The sequence below is a fragment of the Tiliqua scincoides genome, chromosome 3 (genome assembly GCF_035046505.1).
Source record: "Tiliqua scincoides isolate rTilSci1 chromosome 3, rTilSci1.hap2, whole genome shotgun sequence".
Classification (NCBI taxonomy): domain Eukaryota; kingdom Metazoa; phylum Chordata; class Lepidosauria; order Squamata; family Scincidae; genus Tiliqua; species Tiliqua scincoides.
Genome location: NC_089823.1, coordinates 186,898,755 through 186,916,227, shown reverse-complemented (window position 1 = coordinate 186,916,227; position 17,473 = coordinate 186,898,755). Strand labels below are relative to the sequence as shown.

General features: G+C 44.8%; 1 protein-coding gene across 1 annotated transcript in view; it reads right to left on the bottom strand.

Annotated features, from left to right (window-relative positions):
- The window catches only part of CFAP43 (cilia and flagella associated protein 43), a 60,312-nt gene that overhangs the window by 20,128 nt on the left and 22,711 nt on the right, over positions 1-17,473 (bottom strand). Inside the window, exons 15-24 of the mRNA XM_066621136.1 lie at positions 16,599-16,768; positions 14,777-14,929; positions 12,718-12,848; positions 10,760-10,933; positions 10,086-10,191; positions 9,168-9,245; positions 8,131-8,256; positions 6,357-6,461; positions 5,221-5,337; positions 1,299-1,496 (exon numbers count right to left, since the gene is read on the bottom strand). Coding sequence (XP_066477233.1) covers positions 1,299-1,496; positions 5,221-5,337; positions 6,357-6,461; positions 8,131-8,256; positions 9,168-9,245; positions 10,086-10,191; positions 10,760-10,933; positions 12,718-12,848; positions 14,777-14,929; positions 16,599-16,768 — 1,358 coding nt within the window. The remainder of the gene's footprint in view (positions 1-1,298; positions 1,497-5,220; positions 5,338-6,356; positions 6,462-8,130; positions 8,257-9,167; positions 9,246-10,085; positions 10,192-10,759; positions 10,934-12,717; positions 12,849-14,776; positions 14,930-16,598; positions 16,769-17,473) is intronic.

The following is a 17,473-nucleotide window of genomic DNA, read 5'->3' as shown; positions in this document are numbered from 1 at the left end:
CTGTATAGAGCTCAATATCTTGCACAATTCCCAACATATGCTGATTCAGCAAAGGATATCACCTTTGGGTCATTATCTATAACTAATGTGGCAGTAACATCCTATCCTAATAGCATGGCTGTATCTGCTTCATATCTGCATAATCATGCATCTGTAGGTCTGAATTTCATGTATATCAGGTAATTAGAGGCCCAATCCTATCCAACTTTCCAGCACTGGTGCAGCTGCAATGCAGCCCTGAGGTAAGGGAACAAATGTTCCCATACCATGAGGAGGTCTCTGTGACTGCCTCCCCACCACAGGATGCAGTGCATGCCCCCTTGACTCAACTGCACTGGCACTGGAAAATTGGATAGGATTAGGCCCTGGGGCTTTCATATTTCCTGACTTTCTAAGAAAACATAATACACAGAATCCTAGAATTAAAGAGCTGTAAGTCAATCCTCTCCATCCCCTTGTTCTAAAGCAGGGCTCTCCATAGTTTATATTACTGAGGCAAGTTCAAAACATTATTCAGGTTCCAGGACTGTGATGAGAGAGAGAGAGAGTTGTTCCTTTATTCCTTTTTTGGGGAGTTAGCCTGTTTATCTGTGGAATTTGACATGTGGCTCATGATTTTGGATATTCCCCCACATCTTTCTAGCAAAACTTCAGACATCCTCTGTTTTCTTCATCTGCATGGCTCTTCCTGCTGAACACCAGGAATGTCTCAGGTTACTGCTACCTTTTCTCCAGGCAGGGAAAAAGTAGAGATCAAATTTCAAGGGGGCTGGACAAGTGACCAGGCAGCTGACACACCTCAGAGTGCAAAAGGCTGTCATTCCAGCTGAACGTAAAACTCTCAAGTAGGTGGAAATCATTCTCATGCTAATGTGCTAACCACTAGGTACTACTGCCCTGGATCAGCCTGCAGTCACTGGCATCCCCCTCACTCATTTGCACATTTACCATAAAGGTTATAGTCTCCCTCTCCCCCTTCTCCACTTTACATGTGAATGGGGCAGACCAACCAACAAATATGGTTGCCTACTCACATCTAGCTTGGCACAAAATCCAAGTTAAGCACTGCAGGGGTACTTTTAGGACATGGAGCCCATTTTGTCAAAGAAAAATAATCAGGAAAGGGAGATTTTGCCCTGCAATTTAGTAAAAAAACGATTAAGATGGATAAAGCTTTCCAATTTAAACCCATTACAATATTTCCCCAGCAGTATAACATCCTACAGGGAATGTACAGAGAAGCAACTCTGGCTAGGTACTGTTAAAGAACAAAAAATGAAAGCTTCTGGAAAAGTTACCTTTAGTAATATGATCTGACAAATCTTTTCCTCCCGAGTGTGCACTTCCAGTTGGGGATATAAAATGGAAGTATCCCCACCATAATTTGAACTCAGGCTCCCCACCAGAGCATGGACATCTTCCTCCTGCTTCTCTCCTTCTTCAGGCTTCTCCCCTTCTGTGACTGAAGACTGAAATTCGACAATCTGCCTTCGAAGCTGTACATAGAGATAGAAAAATCTCAGGTTAGAATGCTTGCATGCACAGATGCCCAAACAGGGTGACCAGATGCCATAACCACAAAAGAGGACAGGGCACCCCAAAATGTAGGACATCCATGTAAGTAAAATGTAGAATCTGACAAAATAAAAGCTAAAAAGACTTGTATATTGATTTCATGTGGATAATTTAAACACTATGTTACTTATTATTAAATTTAAAACTATATTACATAGAATTTATTAATTACTAGAAGGCTATGCGCTGCCTGCAGGGACCTGCTCACAGGGAAAAGGGAGGACATTTAAATTCTTTTCTAGGACACAAAGAGGATGTGTCCTGGAAAAAGAGAACCTCCTGGACCCAAAGCACACAAACATTGTAAATGTCTGTGAATTCATCATGGGCTTTTCTAAAATGGCTTTTTAAAATGAAAACTCAGAGCTTGGTTTGAAGGTATGTGATGTAGCAAACTGGCTATGTGTTTGGGTCTTGTCACTGTCTGAAAGGGAGATGACCTGGGCTTTCTAGGTACACTACCTTAAGATCAAGGAAGAAAGGTGGGATAAAAATACATATGTTCATGTAAATTGGGTTTACTTTGCAATCCAAACATGGTCTTAAGCTGATGTAGTGGTCCCTGTAGCAGCTGAGGGTGTTGCAAACATGCTGTAAAGCACCCAGAGAGTAAGTAGCACTGCACTGCTGACAGACTGGCCGCCAGCAGAGGTAAAAGTCGTGCCGGGCAGCGGAGGAATGGTGGGCAGGTGGAATGGAAGCAGGGAAGGGGCAGGGGAGGGTAGAACAGGCCTGGGTGAGAGTGGGATTTTCAGAGCAGGCTTCTGCCTTATCCTATCCTCCCTCCCAGGCCTGGCAGCCTTACACGGGGCTGTCAGACTTGTGCCAGCTAAAGAGCTGAATATTGGAGAAGCAGAAAGCAAACTAAATAAGAAATCTAGAGATGGCTAGTGAATTCCCACTAGCACTGTGCTTGATGTTTGGGTCACAGTTGTCCTCAGGAATATAGCAAAACTCATCAACATTATGTTGAAACACCAAGCAGCAGCATTATCAGTCTCTGAATTGCCTCCACTTTTAGGAATACTTAATGGAGAAAAAAAACCTACAATATTTGTTTAAAAATACTTGATGTTGCTTAATAAGTATGATACCCAAAGCCTTAAGAGAAATATGGAATACAGAATTGAATCGCCCTGTCTTACCCAATCAATGGAAAATGGCTTTAACTGCAATATCAATGGATCTTAAATTGCAATTAATTCAACAAAAAAATTGTTTTTGGCATTTATTGGATACCACAATGCCTATATAATAAAGGGTTAAATAAGAATCTAACTGCTGACCTTGCAAGCTGCCTAATGCTATGCACATGACCTGGTCTTGTACAGTGATACACTTTGGGGGGGAAGAGAAGAAGTTATTAGCTGTGTTACTTTTATATTACCACAAACACTAATACATGTTGTTATGTATGCTCTTTTGAATTGCCTATTTCATGGAAATTAACTGCAGGACATTGGAAATGGACCCTCTGTGCCCTTACTGTAATAAAAAAATGTATATTGAAAGACTGGAAGGATAAGTGTCCCTCCCACCATTACTCAATGGATTGAGGACCTCTCAACTCTTTCAGTATTTAAGCGTACGGCTTGTTGATGTCAATGTATACGTACATATAATTTTTGAAATATGGAAGCCTTTCAAATATACCTATGCATAGATGGCTTACTGTTTATTGTTTAGCTTATTGCTTATAGCAGTGTTTCCCAAAGTGGTGGGAACCACCAGTCAGAGAGGTACATGTCCCTACCCATTTACAGGGCAGGGAAAGGGGAAGGCAGCAACATGATTCCCAGGATCATGCTGCTGATGGAGCAAGAGGGAGGTTTTGTACTTACCTACAGCCAGTGCTGCAGTTCTGGAGGTCTGGGTATGGGGAGCCCTCTGCAGTTTTTGGAGGAGCCCTTCCAGTTTTCACAACAAAACAGGTAGTACCAGTATTTTTTTTTCTTTTTAAAATACTTCTGCGGGCACAGGGAGTCCTGCAGAGGGCTCCTCAGACCCCCCAGACCTCCCAGGACTTCAGCACTGGTAGCAGGTAAGTACAAACCCTCTCCTTGGCAGCAGCGCAATCCTGGGGATCACACTGCTGCCTTCCCCCCTCCCCTGCAACAACTTACAGTGTTCCCAGACCCCTTGTAGGAGTTTGGGAAGCACTGGGTTACAGTATAGATTGGTAATATAGAGAACCAGGATGGTGTAGTGGTTTGGGAATTGGGCTTAGACCCCAAAGATCTAGGTTCAAATCCCTATTCAGCCCATTCAGTGATTGTGGGCCAATCACTCTCAGCCTCCCCTACCTCACAGGGTTGTTGTGAGGACAAAAGGGAAATTAATAATAGAAAATGTTTTATTAATTTTTGGTAATTTTAAATGTAATTTCTGTATGGTATGCATGTTCTTTTTTCTATTTCTTTAGTTTGTTCAGTTTTTTCTTAAATTTTTGTTATTATCCACTAATAAAAGAGAGAGAAAAAATGTAGGAGTAGCCAAACTGTTAAAAATGGTGCCATCTCATAAATGCTGCTGTAACCCTCCAATCAAACAAACATGGATCAAGAGGTTAAATTTTACAAAAGTAGTGTATTACAAAATCAAGAGAACTGTTATGTTCAGGAAGAACTGGTAAAAGCATCAGCTGATACTGAGTTCTACACTCTATCCAGTGGTTCTCAAACGTTTAGGGAGATTTACTCCCTATGTAAGTCTTTGCAGTGGATGGGTGAAGGCAGGCATGCAGTCCCCAGGATCACATCACTAAGGGGGACAAGGGAGTGTGCTTTCACTTACTTTTACTAATTCTGGGCTACTGGCGGCTCCAGGAGATGCAGGGGCCCTGCACAGCACTCCACAGAGCTCCCCAATGCTTGCAACGTTGCAAAATAAGCGGGGAGTGGGACCAGTCTCTGGCACTTATGCAGATGCTTACCCCCCCCCCCTCCAAAGCAGCCTGGTGTTACACCAGGCTGCTTGGAACTGCACCAGTGATTTAGCTGGCGCAGATCCAAGTAGCCCCATTGAGGTGGCTGCTGTGCAACACAGGATAAGGGGAAATAAATCCCCTGGTAGGAGTGCACAGGAGTGAACAGGAAGGAGTGCACAGGATACCCTGCACTCCTACCTTGCACTGGATACAGTGCAGGCCAGCCGGCCTACTTGTTCCAGCGCAAGATAGGAATGGGCTGGTGATATATGAACTGGTGGTTATGTTTTGCATATGTTTTCTATCTGTATTGTTATGTCCTGCAGTTGATGCAAATTAAGTGACAATAATCAGGGTTTCTAAAAAGGTTTAGAAATATGTACTATCTCCATGGATTTTATTCAAAATTAGGTCTTTTACAGCACTATGTCCCCATGTTTACTCAGGAGCAAGTCCCACTGAATTCAGTGCATTAGGCTGCAATCCTAACCACACTTTCCTGAGAGTAAGCCCCACTGAACAAAATAGGACTTACTTCTGAGTAGACCTGGTCAGGATTGTGCCCTTAATGCAACACCAGGCTTTTAAATGAACAAACTGGCTCAACACATTTCAACACATGGAACAACATCCATGAAGCCTTCAAATTATAAGGTCTTTAAACAGTGTTCATATGTGAATGGGAAATGTCTGCTTCGATATTTGAAAGGAGATTTCACCTTCGCATCAACCATTTCAATCTTCTTTGTATACTGAACTCTCTCCAACATGAGTTGTTCTTCTGGACTCCTTTCTTTCATGGAGTAGTTCTGAACTTCACAGGATGTGTGGAAAGCCTTTAGGAAGAAAGAAAACAAAAGTTTATCCAGGTAAAGAGTTTCTTTTATTTGTTTTTTAAGATAATGTTCAGTGGTTATAAGGATGAATTTGGAGGGGGGGAGCAGTTATGTTACAGCCCAATACTATGGGCCTTTTATGACCGCATAGCTAGCAATAAGCTGTTGTAAAAGACCCTGGAATGGTGTGAATATCACACTGCTGCTAGACCATTTGGAGCTGTTGCAGACCCCGGGACAGAGCTGACCCAGGTAAGTTGGCAGAGGGTATGTGTCATGGACAGGGAGGGCAGGGGAGGTTTGGGGCAGGGAGTGCAGGGGGCGATTCAGGGGAGATGGGGGTAAATCCCAGCAGCAGCAGCAGCAACTTGTGCCAGGATCCTATCCCCCCATATCAGCCCAACCCCTCCTCCTTTCTCTCCTCAGACTTACACCAGCTACTCACCACTCTCACTGGTGAGACACTACACTAGTGAGCCCAATCACACCACCAGTGAGAGCTAACTAATTTTACTTATTTCTCAGTAGGCTACCCATCATCTATGGGTTTCCTCAGGCCTGAGTAGTGAGCTACTCACCACTCTCACTGGTGGTGTGATTGGGCTCACTAGTGTAGCAAGGGGGGGCCGTCGGGTGCCCCCTTCGGAAGGGTGACACCACTGGTGAGCAAAATTGCCAAAATTGTGGTGGTTAATAACCCCACCATGCTATATACTGTTAGATATGTAATTTATAGGAGAATGCAATGAAAAAAAACAACAGAGTGAAATATCTCCATTCTATCAAAGTTATGGCCAAAAAAACAAAACACAAAAATGCAACTGTAACAAAAGACATGGAGTCCTATGGAAAGTGAAACTGAGCCATATCGCGCGTTTACTTGTGAGAATGACTTTCTGGATATGATAATGTTGTGATCATTAGCATTACTAACATTATTATAAATGAAAGAATGTACATTACAAGGTGTAACTTACAAGCAGAGACAAATGTAAAAGGAAAAAAGCAAACAACATTACCTTAACCGAACGCCCTTTAACAGCCATGGAATCCCAACATTCATGTTTGATGACCTCACGTAAAAAGCTGTTGGCTAGATTTTCCATCTCTATATCCTTCCTTACCTTTTGTATAAAACATATAGAAAGAGGGATAGAAAATGCCATGGTTTTTATCACTGTGCAGATATTAGACAGAGCCAATCTGAAAAGCTTAGACATCATAAAGCTTCTAACTTGTAGGAAATATCCTAGGCATGTCATTTCCCAGGAGAGGAAATTCAGGTACAGATATACAAAAGATCAATTTGAAAATGTAATGGACTCTGGCTTCTTTCCCACTAAGGCCCAAATCCCAACCAACTTTCCCACACTGACACAGCTGTGCCAATGGGGCATGTGCTATACCCTGCAGTGGCAGTGTGGCAGTCATGGAGGTGGTGGCGGTCATGGAGGCCTCCTCAAGGTAAGGGAATGTTTATTCCCTTACCTCAGAGCTATATTGCTCTTACCTTGGTACTGGAAAGTTGGTTAGATATGTGCCCTGTTTAGTGGGGCACATTCGTGGGCCATACTGCCTGGCGAGTGCTGGTGGTAGCCCAGAGTTGGCAGGTGCTGGGCTTCTGCCAGGCGGCCACCAGAGCTCCGCTACTCGGCAGTCGCTTGGACCGCTGAGCAGCAGAGAGGTAAGTGGGGTGTGGGGGGAGGCAGTGGGGAGGCATTCCGGGGAGGGGAAAGGCGGACAGAGGGCGGGGAGGAGGCATGCTGGGGTGAGGGAGCAGGGACCTTTGGATCAGTGGTGAATCAAACAGCCCCATTGCGGGGCTACTCTCTTTATCCGGAGGAAGGGAATGAAAGTCCCCTTTTCCCGATTAGCCGGCGACGGCTGCCAGAACCTTGCAGGACACACCAGCAACCATTTTTGGAACCACTGCAGCCCCGCATGCCAGGCAGTTTAGGTTGGCAGCCTTCAGTCTCGAAAGACTATGGTATAAGCCTACAGTACCCGGTATTCCCAGGCGGTCTCCCATCCAAGTACTAACCAGCTTAGGATTGGGCTGTTAAAGAAACAAATTAATGTCAATCACACCTGCAGGCATTTCAGAACCCCTCTCAGATAGCTGAAACAGCAGATACCAGGGACTCTCCCCCTCCGGAGTGAGGGGAGCTGTGTTCCGCTCAGCACTGGAGGCTCTTCTGAGCCCTGCAGAGGCTGCCCGTACCCACATGCACCCTATGCAGGCCTCAGAATAGCTGTTTAGGACAAAAAAAGTCACTTCCATATTTTTGTGACATAAAAACTGGAAGTTATATTTTTATGCCTTTGAAAGGCATTAGGAGGGCCGGGGAAGCATGGGAGGCCCACCCCACATCCGCGGAAAAGCAAAACCATGGATGTGTCATCCACGAATACAGCCTCCCCCCGCAATTCACTGCCAAGAGAATTTTCTAACACAATTATTTCACACTTGGTCAATGATCCTAGTGAATTACGACATTTATGTATCTGCCAGCATTTAGGGTCAAATCCTATCCAATTTTACAGCGCTGGTGCAGTCGTGCCAAAAGGGCATGTGCTGCATTCTGCAGTGGGGGGCACTCATGGAGGCCTCTTCCAGATAAGGGAATGTTTATTCCCTTTCCTTGGGGCTACATTACGGCTACACCAGCATTGGAAAGTTGTATAGGATTTGGGCCATTAGTCTTTCTGTGTTCTTGTTCTTTAGCTCCTGTTTTATCCAATATTTCTTTCTGTTTTGCAACGATCAAACTTTGCTCCACACATCTACCATACCCTTGCTACTTCTTTTTCACTCTCTATTTGCTGTCTCTCTTGTTCTTCTATGTCCAAGTTGAATTCTTGTTGTTCCAGTTGCTCAATTTTAGGTGCATTTTCATTGTCAAACATCATGTTTTGGATCTATTTTTTTTTTAAGTGAAAAGAGAATGTGTTAGGAGTATTGTATGTATCAACAAACTAATTTACATGTCACATAGTGTGTTTGTGCAATAATCATTCAAAGCATACAGGGTAAAATGTAGAATAAAGATGCAGATGTCCAACTTAAGGAGCGTCTGCCCTTTACATGCAGCTACATGAGAGTCTCCCAGAATGTGCTGATTATATGGGAAACACTTCAGTGATCTTCTCGACCCAAATAGTTGTGTCTTTCATATCAGCCCTTCATTGTGGTAGCTGCAATATGCAATATGAGGGGCAATGTGGACTAAGGGCCAAATCCTAAGCGCCAGCACTGAGCTCCAGTGCTGGTGCTAGATGTCGCAAATATGCCATAAGGCCTGTCCGTGGTATGCAGGGAGGAGAGTTACTGGAGTTGGGCCACCACCAGTCAGCGCTGGGCCTTAACACTAGGTGGGAGTAAGATTTCTTGAGGAAGGGAGAGTCAGGCAGTTGGGGGAATGGGGTGGAGGGAGGGCAGAGGGAGGGAAAGATCTGCTTCTGTATCCAGTGCTCCCTCCCAGCCTGGGCAGCTCAACATGGGCCTTCTTGGGTCTGTGTCCGCTCCAAAGCAGGTATAGATCCGAGGAGACCCATTGGCACAGTGGCTGTGTTAGCACGGGTAAGTGAGCAAATGCTCCATTATCCTGAGGAGACTTTGGCACAAGCCCAATGCCTGTAGGATCCAGTGGTAGCCATTTTGGTGCCACTGGAACCCTGGGTGCCTCTGGGCTTAGGACTGGGCTTAGGACTGGGCTTTTAAAAACATATGAAAGCAACAATGAAGTGGCCAATGTCAATGTACCTACAGGTGTGGGGGAACTGACAAACAGAGCCCTAACAACAAAGCCTGGCGATTCTTCTGCACACACCTTTTTACGAAGCTCTTTAATTCTGTTTTTTAACTCTTTTCTCCTGTCAGCAAACTTTACAGTTTCATCTTTGATTGCCTGGAATGTAACAGAGAGACATATGGTAGAAAGAAATAGAGGAATGAGATGAAAATAATATTTACAGCCAATTCAGTCTGGGGTTTTCAGCAGCAGATCTTGTGATCCGCCACCATAAGTCCTGGTCTGGCACTGGAAAAGGCACACCACTGTCATGCACCACAGGACTGCCAGTGCAAACAGGTGGAGGACTTTCCTGAAACAAAGTGCACATGCGGGTTTTTCTGACTTAAATATCTATGATTGGAAAGGGGGATGAATCAGAACTGAGATCATGGTAAGGAAAGAGGAGAGCTTCAAAGGGGACTTGGCATCCATGGGAATTTCCTTCTAAAGACAAACAACCACCACAGGGGAGAGGGGAACTATGCAGTGAAAGAGTATGGCAGGAGAAAAGGGTTCAAGTCCAACTGTTAACACACTGTGGTCCTTATCTTGTTTGCACACTCATTCCTGAAGCTGTTCAGTCAGAAAAACCACATGCACAGGGCCAAACTACACATTTAATATAATATGTAGTTTGACCCAAAGAGAGGCCTAACAGAAATGAAAAGCCCTGCTAGTACACTCATGAGTGGGGTGAAGTGGCCACCTCAGGTGGCAGACTAGGGAAAGCAAGAGGTGATGTGGGGTGCTCTGTATGGGTAGCAAAGTAATTGGGGCAGCCTCACACAAGCACTGCAGAAAAGGGAGTAATTGGCACAGACATAGTCTAAATTGCTTGACTTTCACTCCTGATCAGCTTGTCCTCCTTTTTAACACTGGCTTTACAAATAGGTTTTTTTCACAGAGCAGCACGAACAAAAAAAAATTGAGTTGCTATCTGAAAACACAATATACCTTTTGTACTTTCTCATCTAACCATGTAATTTCAACAGATTTTCCCTGAGTCAGTTTGAAGTATTCATCTTCCTCTACCAGTTCAATACTTGATGACTTCTTGAAACTTATCTAAAAATAAAAAATAAAAATAGTTTTTTAAGGCAAGGTATGGTGCTCTCTATGGTTCCTGACCTGGGAATCTCAAGATGAACAATGCCTACCTGGCCCAGTTGTTTTTCCATGCCCAGCAGTCCCTAGCTTCCCAGGGCCTCACTCTCCATAAGGACTTGAGAGAGTGAAGACACTCCCTTCTGGGTTCTCAACCCTGAATCCAGTTTACTCTCTATTAACTTGGTGATTTGCCCGAACTTAGAGCAGGATTGCAATAGAATCAACAAAGGTCTTCAGATGAAACTGAATGGATTAACAAAGGACACCTCAATCACAAGCTTTCTGTCAAATAGTTCAACTAGGTGATTCAGCACTAACACAGCTTGGTGAGTTTAATTCACTGATTCAGCTCCCCACACTGAATGGCTAGGAGCTGCACCACAGGAATAGGATTGGGCTATTAGTCCAGATATGAAAAACTACTAAATAAAAACTATCCAAGAGAAATATCCATCACAACAAATTACTGATCAATTTCTACTTTTCAACACTTCTTTATCCAATCTGATAGGTTTAAAAACTGCAAAACCTGAGAAGAACTTTCAATGGAGGAGTCAAATACAGATCCAGAAGTCATTGCCCATTCTAGCATGTGCTTCAAACAACTGTTTTCTTGGGATATATGGGTGTTAAGGTTGTTAAGAAGATAATTCCCAAAGTCGATTGCATCCTTCAGTTTGCGCTCTCCAATCTTCCTGGGGGAAAAAGAAAAACAGAGAGAAAGAAATTGGAAAAAATGATTGTATGGCCATGATAGTAAGCTGATCAAAGGTTTTTCCCAGCGCAATGTATTTATTCAGAAGTAAGTATGTGCAGAATTACAGCCCTGACCAATCAAATTTGGGGGGGGAGAGAAGGGTCCTACCACTCACCAATAGATTACGCAGCAACAAAGAAATGTTTTTAATGGCTGTTGAATATTTAAAAGTACAGTCTGTTGGGATTTCTGGGGGGAAAGCCCTGACACACACCATGATGTCTGAGTGTAGAAGTTGAGAATCTGAGTCAAATAATGCCTAAAAATTAACATTTTTGCTAATAAAAAGGTAACACTTAGTTTTGAACTATAGTCAGTATGACCAATGTAAACAAGTAAGAATTCTGAAATTTAATCCCCTCCCTTATGCCTACAGAAATCATTATTTTTCCCCCCCAGAAATTCTATAGATGTTTATTAAATTGATGCAGGATGCAGAACATTATAGGAAATTTCACAAGACAAATGTCATGCATTCAGTCAAAATTAAGAATCTATCAGGCACCAGACCCGCAGACTGATTGTCAAGGAGAGATCAGTGGGAAAGCAGACCATAACTAGGGATGTTAAACTACTAATAGAACAGAAAAGGTAAGAGCTGCAGATGCAGAAAGACTACTGGCCCAAACCTATCCTCCCTCACCAGTGGAGCTGTGTTGAAAAAGTGCACACCTTAACCAGCCGAGAGGAGGTGGGTTGGCGGAACAGGAGGCTTTGAAAGGGAAAAGGAATTTAAATCCCCTTTCCCCCCTGTAAGCCTCCCATCACACAACGGGTTTCCTTGGACCTGATCCAGTATCTCTTTGGACCTTCTCTAGTGGGCAGCCAGCAATGACACACACAGGAAGGCTCCAGCCTTCCCACTGGCACTTCAGTAGTATGTGCTACCAGAGTGTAATTTACAGCTGTCTTAATATCAGCCAGCCCTGGAGGAACAGTAGTTTCCAGCTTCCCATTAAGGTTTCTTATACTGAGTGACTAGTGAGCAGTGTAGACTTTTTGAATCTTCTTTTGGTCAGTGACACCATAGCAATTCCTTATTATTTACATCATATTCAGGAAACACAGTTTAAACTTTTATATCTTTTTAAATCATCATGATGAATGATAATAATAACACATGCTTTTCTCTATACAGGTGGAGCCTGTTTATTTGTGGATTTTTCATCCAAGGATCTGGCTCAACGGGGGTCCCCTGGACCCACATTGAGCCAGACTCAGCTCCACCTGAGATCTCTGAAGAAGACCAGAGTCCCCACCTGTAATAGCTGTCCTTATTCCAAGCTGCTGCCCACCTTCCCAATTTGATGTAGCAAGTGGCACCTTTAGGATTAAACAACCCTTTCACAGAAGTGGTTTCCAGTAGGAAAACAGTATGGACAAAAAGGTTAAACTCTCCTTACCTCTGTACTATTGTCTCAATCCAAATTGCAGTCCTGCATACCTGCTACACAAGAGTAAATTTAAGATTATAACTACACACCAATGTGCAGTTAACTCCTTAGAACACAATACTATGTCTGCTTACTCAGATGCAGGTCCCATTCTGCTCACTGGGACTTGCTCCCAGGAAAATATACCTATAAATGGAGGATTATGCTTCATGCATAATGAGAATTTGGTAGTCTTTCAGGTGATACAAAACTGTTTGATATATTCATGCTGTAAATCTGTCCTAGCATAAGGATTTTATGACAGAGGCACCCTTCAATTCATACATACTTCCATTTCAGACAAACAAGGGTTCCATCCTGCATGCCAGTGGCAAGTATAAACTGGCCATCCAGTGAGAACGCCAACGATCTGATTCCCCGTCCATGATACGAATGGCAATGTTCTCGAGTTAGAACATCCTTTGAGAGACAGAGGAAGAGAAAAAAAATAACTTGAACCTACAGGCTCAGAAATTCACAATGGAGAAGGGAAGGGCTGGAGAGAGAGTTTGTGAGGTTCTGCAGCCTGCTCTCAGTCTCTTGACTGTGGTGATTGGGAACATGACATCTGCACTGGCCCAAATTATCTACAGTTGCTACAGTTTGAAGCCCATCTCAAGGAGGAACCTGGACAGGTCAGTAGTAGAAAAACAAGATAAATACATTGTGTGTGGCCACTTCATTATGGGTTGAGGTATTTGTTTCCGGTATGATAGGACTATAGCCAGGTAGCCCAATCCTGAGATGCCCACAGCACCCAGGCTCGGTGGCATGGAGAAGGGCTGCCGCTGAATCCTGCGCTTCCCATGGCTGCTTGGGAGAAGGGGACGTTCGTCCCCTTTCCCCGAGTAAGGGAAGTAGCCCCGCAATGGGGCTACTCAATTTACTGCCAACCAAAAGGTACCACCCTACCCGAGTGCCCTGGATCCTGCAGGGCTTGGCTCCGCGGAGCCTCCTCCCGCCTGCCCTGCACGCCTCCCACCCGCCCCTCAGCATGCCTCCTCCCCGTCCCCACCGCCCTCCCCCCTCCCCAGAATGCCTCCTCCATGCCCCCGCCCGCCGTTCTGCAGCTTGGCGGTCCGGGAGACCGCCAAGCTGCGGAACAAGGGTGACCTCCCTGCGCTAGCCCAGCACCAGTGGAAGCCTGGCGGTGAGCCCCGCGAATGTGCCTTACGGCACATTTGCGACTGTGGTTGGCGGAACAGATTGGGCTCTGAGTCTTACTTAACAAAATGGGCGTACTTCTAAGTAAAACAAATAACACCCTTTTCAAACACTTTTAATTACGGGGAAATGATACTTACCTTATAGAGTTGTTGTAAGGATTACAGGCATATAATACATGTGAAGTGCTATGCATGCTCAGAAAACACCACACAAATGCTAAGCATTTTTAAAAATGAAACTGTTTTGACTATGTTAATGCAAAGCTCCATGTTAGTATAGTTTAAAGAGCAAGGTCATGACTGAGAATCCCACATTGATGACTGTGGTAGATGATGGAGTGATGCATGAAACTCTTCTATCTGTGGAAATATGAAAGACCTATTTCATCAGATTGTTTCACTAGTTATATGTGTTTATGTGCATTTACCTGACAACCTTGACTTTGGTTAAGGGTGCTGTCTGCACTAATACTGATGATGGTTAATTCTAACTGGACTCTGAAGTGCTCATACGTATATATGAGTATACGTATGTAAGAGTAAGAGTATATGAGTTTAAGAGGGCATGATTCTTGTTTATAAATGTGAAGACTGGCAGACAAACTTTTATTAACCATGGTTAAGGCTACTGGAGAAGGGTTGGTGAAATTTGTGCATGACAGGGAGGGAGCACATAATGCTACAGCCTGCTCCTATTCCCTAAACCAGCAATTTTCATCTCACAGCACATTGATAAGGTGCTAGAATTGTCAAGGCACACCATCAGTTTTTTGACAATTTACAAGACACATCGTATGGCAGAAGGGGAACTCACATCCCCCAATGGCCTGACTAATAAATGAACCTCCCCCAAATTCCTGGGGCACACCTGTGAACCATTTGCGGTGCACCAATATGCCGGAGCACAGTGGTTGAAAATGGATGCTCTGAACCATGGTTAAACGATTAGGGCATTACATCTGCAGCAAAGCATGCTGTTAAGCTAAGTTGTATCCAAATAGCACAAGGGACACCCGACCCAATTTTTTCTGTTTGCTTCAGCTGTAAATTCATATGCCTGATATGTCTAGATTATGTACCAATTCCTTCTGATCATTTTCAAGCAGTACATTTGCATTATACAATCACAACAGAACAGGCAAGAAAGAAAAATATGCAAGCAGACTGAACACATCAAATTACCAAAGAGGTAGCATCATGGATGTATAATAGTCCGTTCTCAGCGAATGACGCTAACCATTTGCCATGAGGTGACAAACGCAGGACTGCATGTCCAAACTGTCTGCTTGGTATCCTCCTCTCTGATATAGTGACAGGTAGGTCTTTCCAGGTTATCTGTGAATCAGAGGAGGTACAGCACATAACAGATATCATGGGGGGTATTATTTAAGGGTACTTATGCCAAATAATTAAGAAAATAAAACAGCCAAATCCTAACTAGTGCTATAAAGCCCTTTACCTCAGTGAAAAGCAGTTCTGCTGTCATAAATTGTCATATGGCAGTGCACTCAGTGTGCCCCTTGTGGCCATTTTCGGGCCACTGCCACAAATGGTGGCAGAGCCAGAGGCCCACTGCCTCTGGCATCCAGAGGCATCCGGCTACCTCCAGCAGGGAAGGTTGGGCAGGGGGAGTGGGTGGAATGGGGTGGGAAGGGGAGGAACAGGCAAGTTTTGGGTGCAGAGGAGGTGGACAGGAGGCAAAATGGGGGAGGGGCAGGGTGGACACTGGCGTTTGCCAGGATCCTAAACCTATTCCCTCTCCCTTACTCTCTTTGGACTTGTGTCAGCAAAATATCTGGCACAGATCTAAGGAGACCCATCAGAGCAAAAGAGGTTTGCCCAGGGTAAGGGAACAAATGTTCCTTTACCTCGAGGAGGCCTCTGGATGCCCTCCCCCTGCAGGATATACTGCATGCTCCACTCTCATGGCTGCATTGAGTTGGACTGGGCTGAAGATAAGATCTGTATGTTCCTCTAATTATTTAAAATGTATAAACAGCTTTTCTAGAAAATTGTTCCAAAGGTGCCTTCTGGTTGCCTACCCACTGGGGATATTTAGCCAATAAGGGAATGAAATACTTTGAGTGAAAAGATGAGACCAATTGCTTCCAGAATTTCATAGCTTCCATCTCTCTGTGACGCTCTCAATATTTCCAGGTTCCCTGACTGCACTGTGCATACACGCCTGTGACAGAAGTTCAGTTCCTGCTGAACCTTCATTTTTTACAAAAAGAGCTCTCTCAGTTATCCTCCCACCACCTATAAGGCAAAGTTCGTAAACCAGTGTAGAGGGCCTCACTTGCGGTGTGAGTGCCACAGCAGGGACTAACAGCCCAATTCTGAGCTAACCACATTCCAGAGCAGCAGGACTGCCAAAATGGCTGCCACTGCATTCAATGCTCACCTGGCAGCTGCCAGCAGCTCTTTGGGGGAAGGGGACATCTGTCCCCTGAAGGTGAACTCAGGTCTGTACCGGCTATTTAGCTGACACAAAGGAGCCCCAGGTCCTCCTGTCCCATCGCACCCTCTCCCCCTGCCCCACCTTCCCCCCGCCCCAGAACGCCTTCCCCAGCCCCCACTCAATTCATCCCCCAGGCAAGGGATGAGCTTCGGGCAGCATGCAATGGTCCTATGGCCGGTGCTGTCTAAGTACAAAGTGGTGCTGAGCCAACACTAGTGCAGACCCAGCAGTGAGTCTCGCAGGTGTGTCTCACAACATGTTTGCAACACTCAGCACCAGTGGAGGGCCAGTGCTGGCAGCACTGGATCAGGCCCTGAGACTGCCTCACTGTGCACTAGAGTTAGGAGACCAAATTAATATTCCGGACAGTATTTATTATCTGGACTCTTTCTGGAGGGGATTTGGAGAGAATATCCACCACAATGTCATGGCTAGTCTATTGTAGTGAATACTATGTGGGCTACAGAAAGCAATGCTTTCTGTATGGCCTTCATTTCATTTTAGGTTTTGTATCTGTCTTCTTGTGGTATAGGTCAGATATACCTTTGAGGTGAGCTGGTATTTACAGATAAAAGGTGACTGGCTAGCATAGCCATACAGTGTGTTGTCCTTCCGCTTGACCACAGAAGTAAGAGGATAGTCCAAATCATATGTGCGTTTCTGAATGACGACGTCATTCAACATACCTCTTTCATTGATACATTCTTCATTATCTGCAGTTTGTAAAAAAAGAATAACAGGTGGTGGGGGAGACAGTAGTTATTTTCATGCCAGTAATCCCCCCCTTGAAATATTAGTAGTGAAGGTCATGTCTAGTATCAGTAAATGACATTCAACAGGAAGGCAGCACCATCTACTGAAGCAGCGCTAAAAGTTTCCAGGGGAAACAAGAAATTGCTGCTCTCATCTTGTAGGACTTGGATGTCAGTTAAGCATACAAATCTTCAGCAGACACTGAGTGCACTGCCAGCAGTGTCCAGCAGACACTATAAAAGTAACACTATGTAAAATTACTATCACTTCTCTGATGTTCTGACGGTCACAAAGTTTGTATGTCCTCTGACCATTCAAACACACGAGAAGTCATTCAGGGTGCAATCCTATCCTGCACTGGAACAGGCAAGCCAAGAGGCTTGTGCTGTATCCAGCGCAGGACAAGTGGCCAAAAGCGGCTTAGTCAGAGGCAAGGGGAAGCTTTTCCCCTTGCCCCTGGGTAAGGGTCACTGGTCCCTATGGGTCTCCTAGGACTTGCACCACTTCTTGAGCTTGGAGCCCCTCTGTTCTCCCCGGGAATGGGGGTTGGAATCTGGCATAACTGCCGGATCGCAGTCCCACCTCCTGCCTCCCACTCCCCACCTGCCCACCCCCGGGGCTTCCCACTACCCGCTCTACCCCCACCCAGGAACACAATGTGGTGT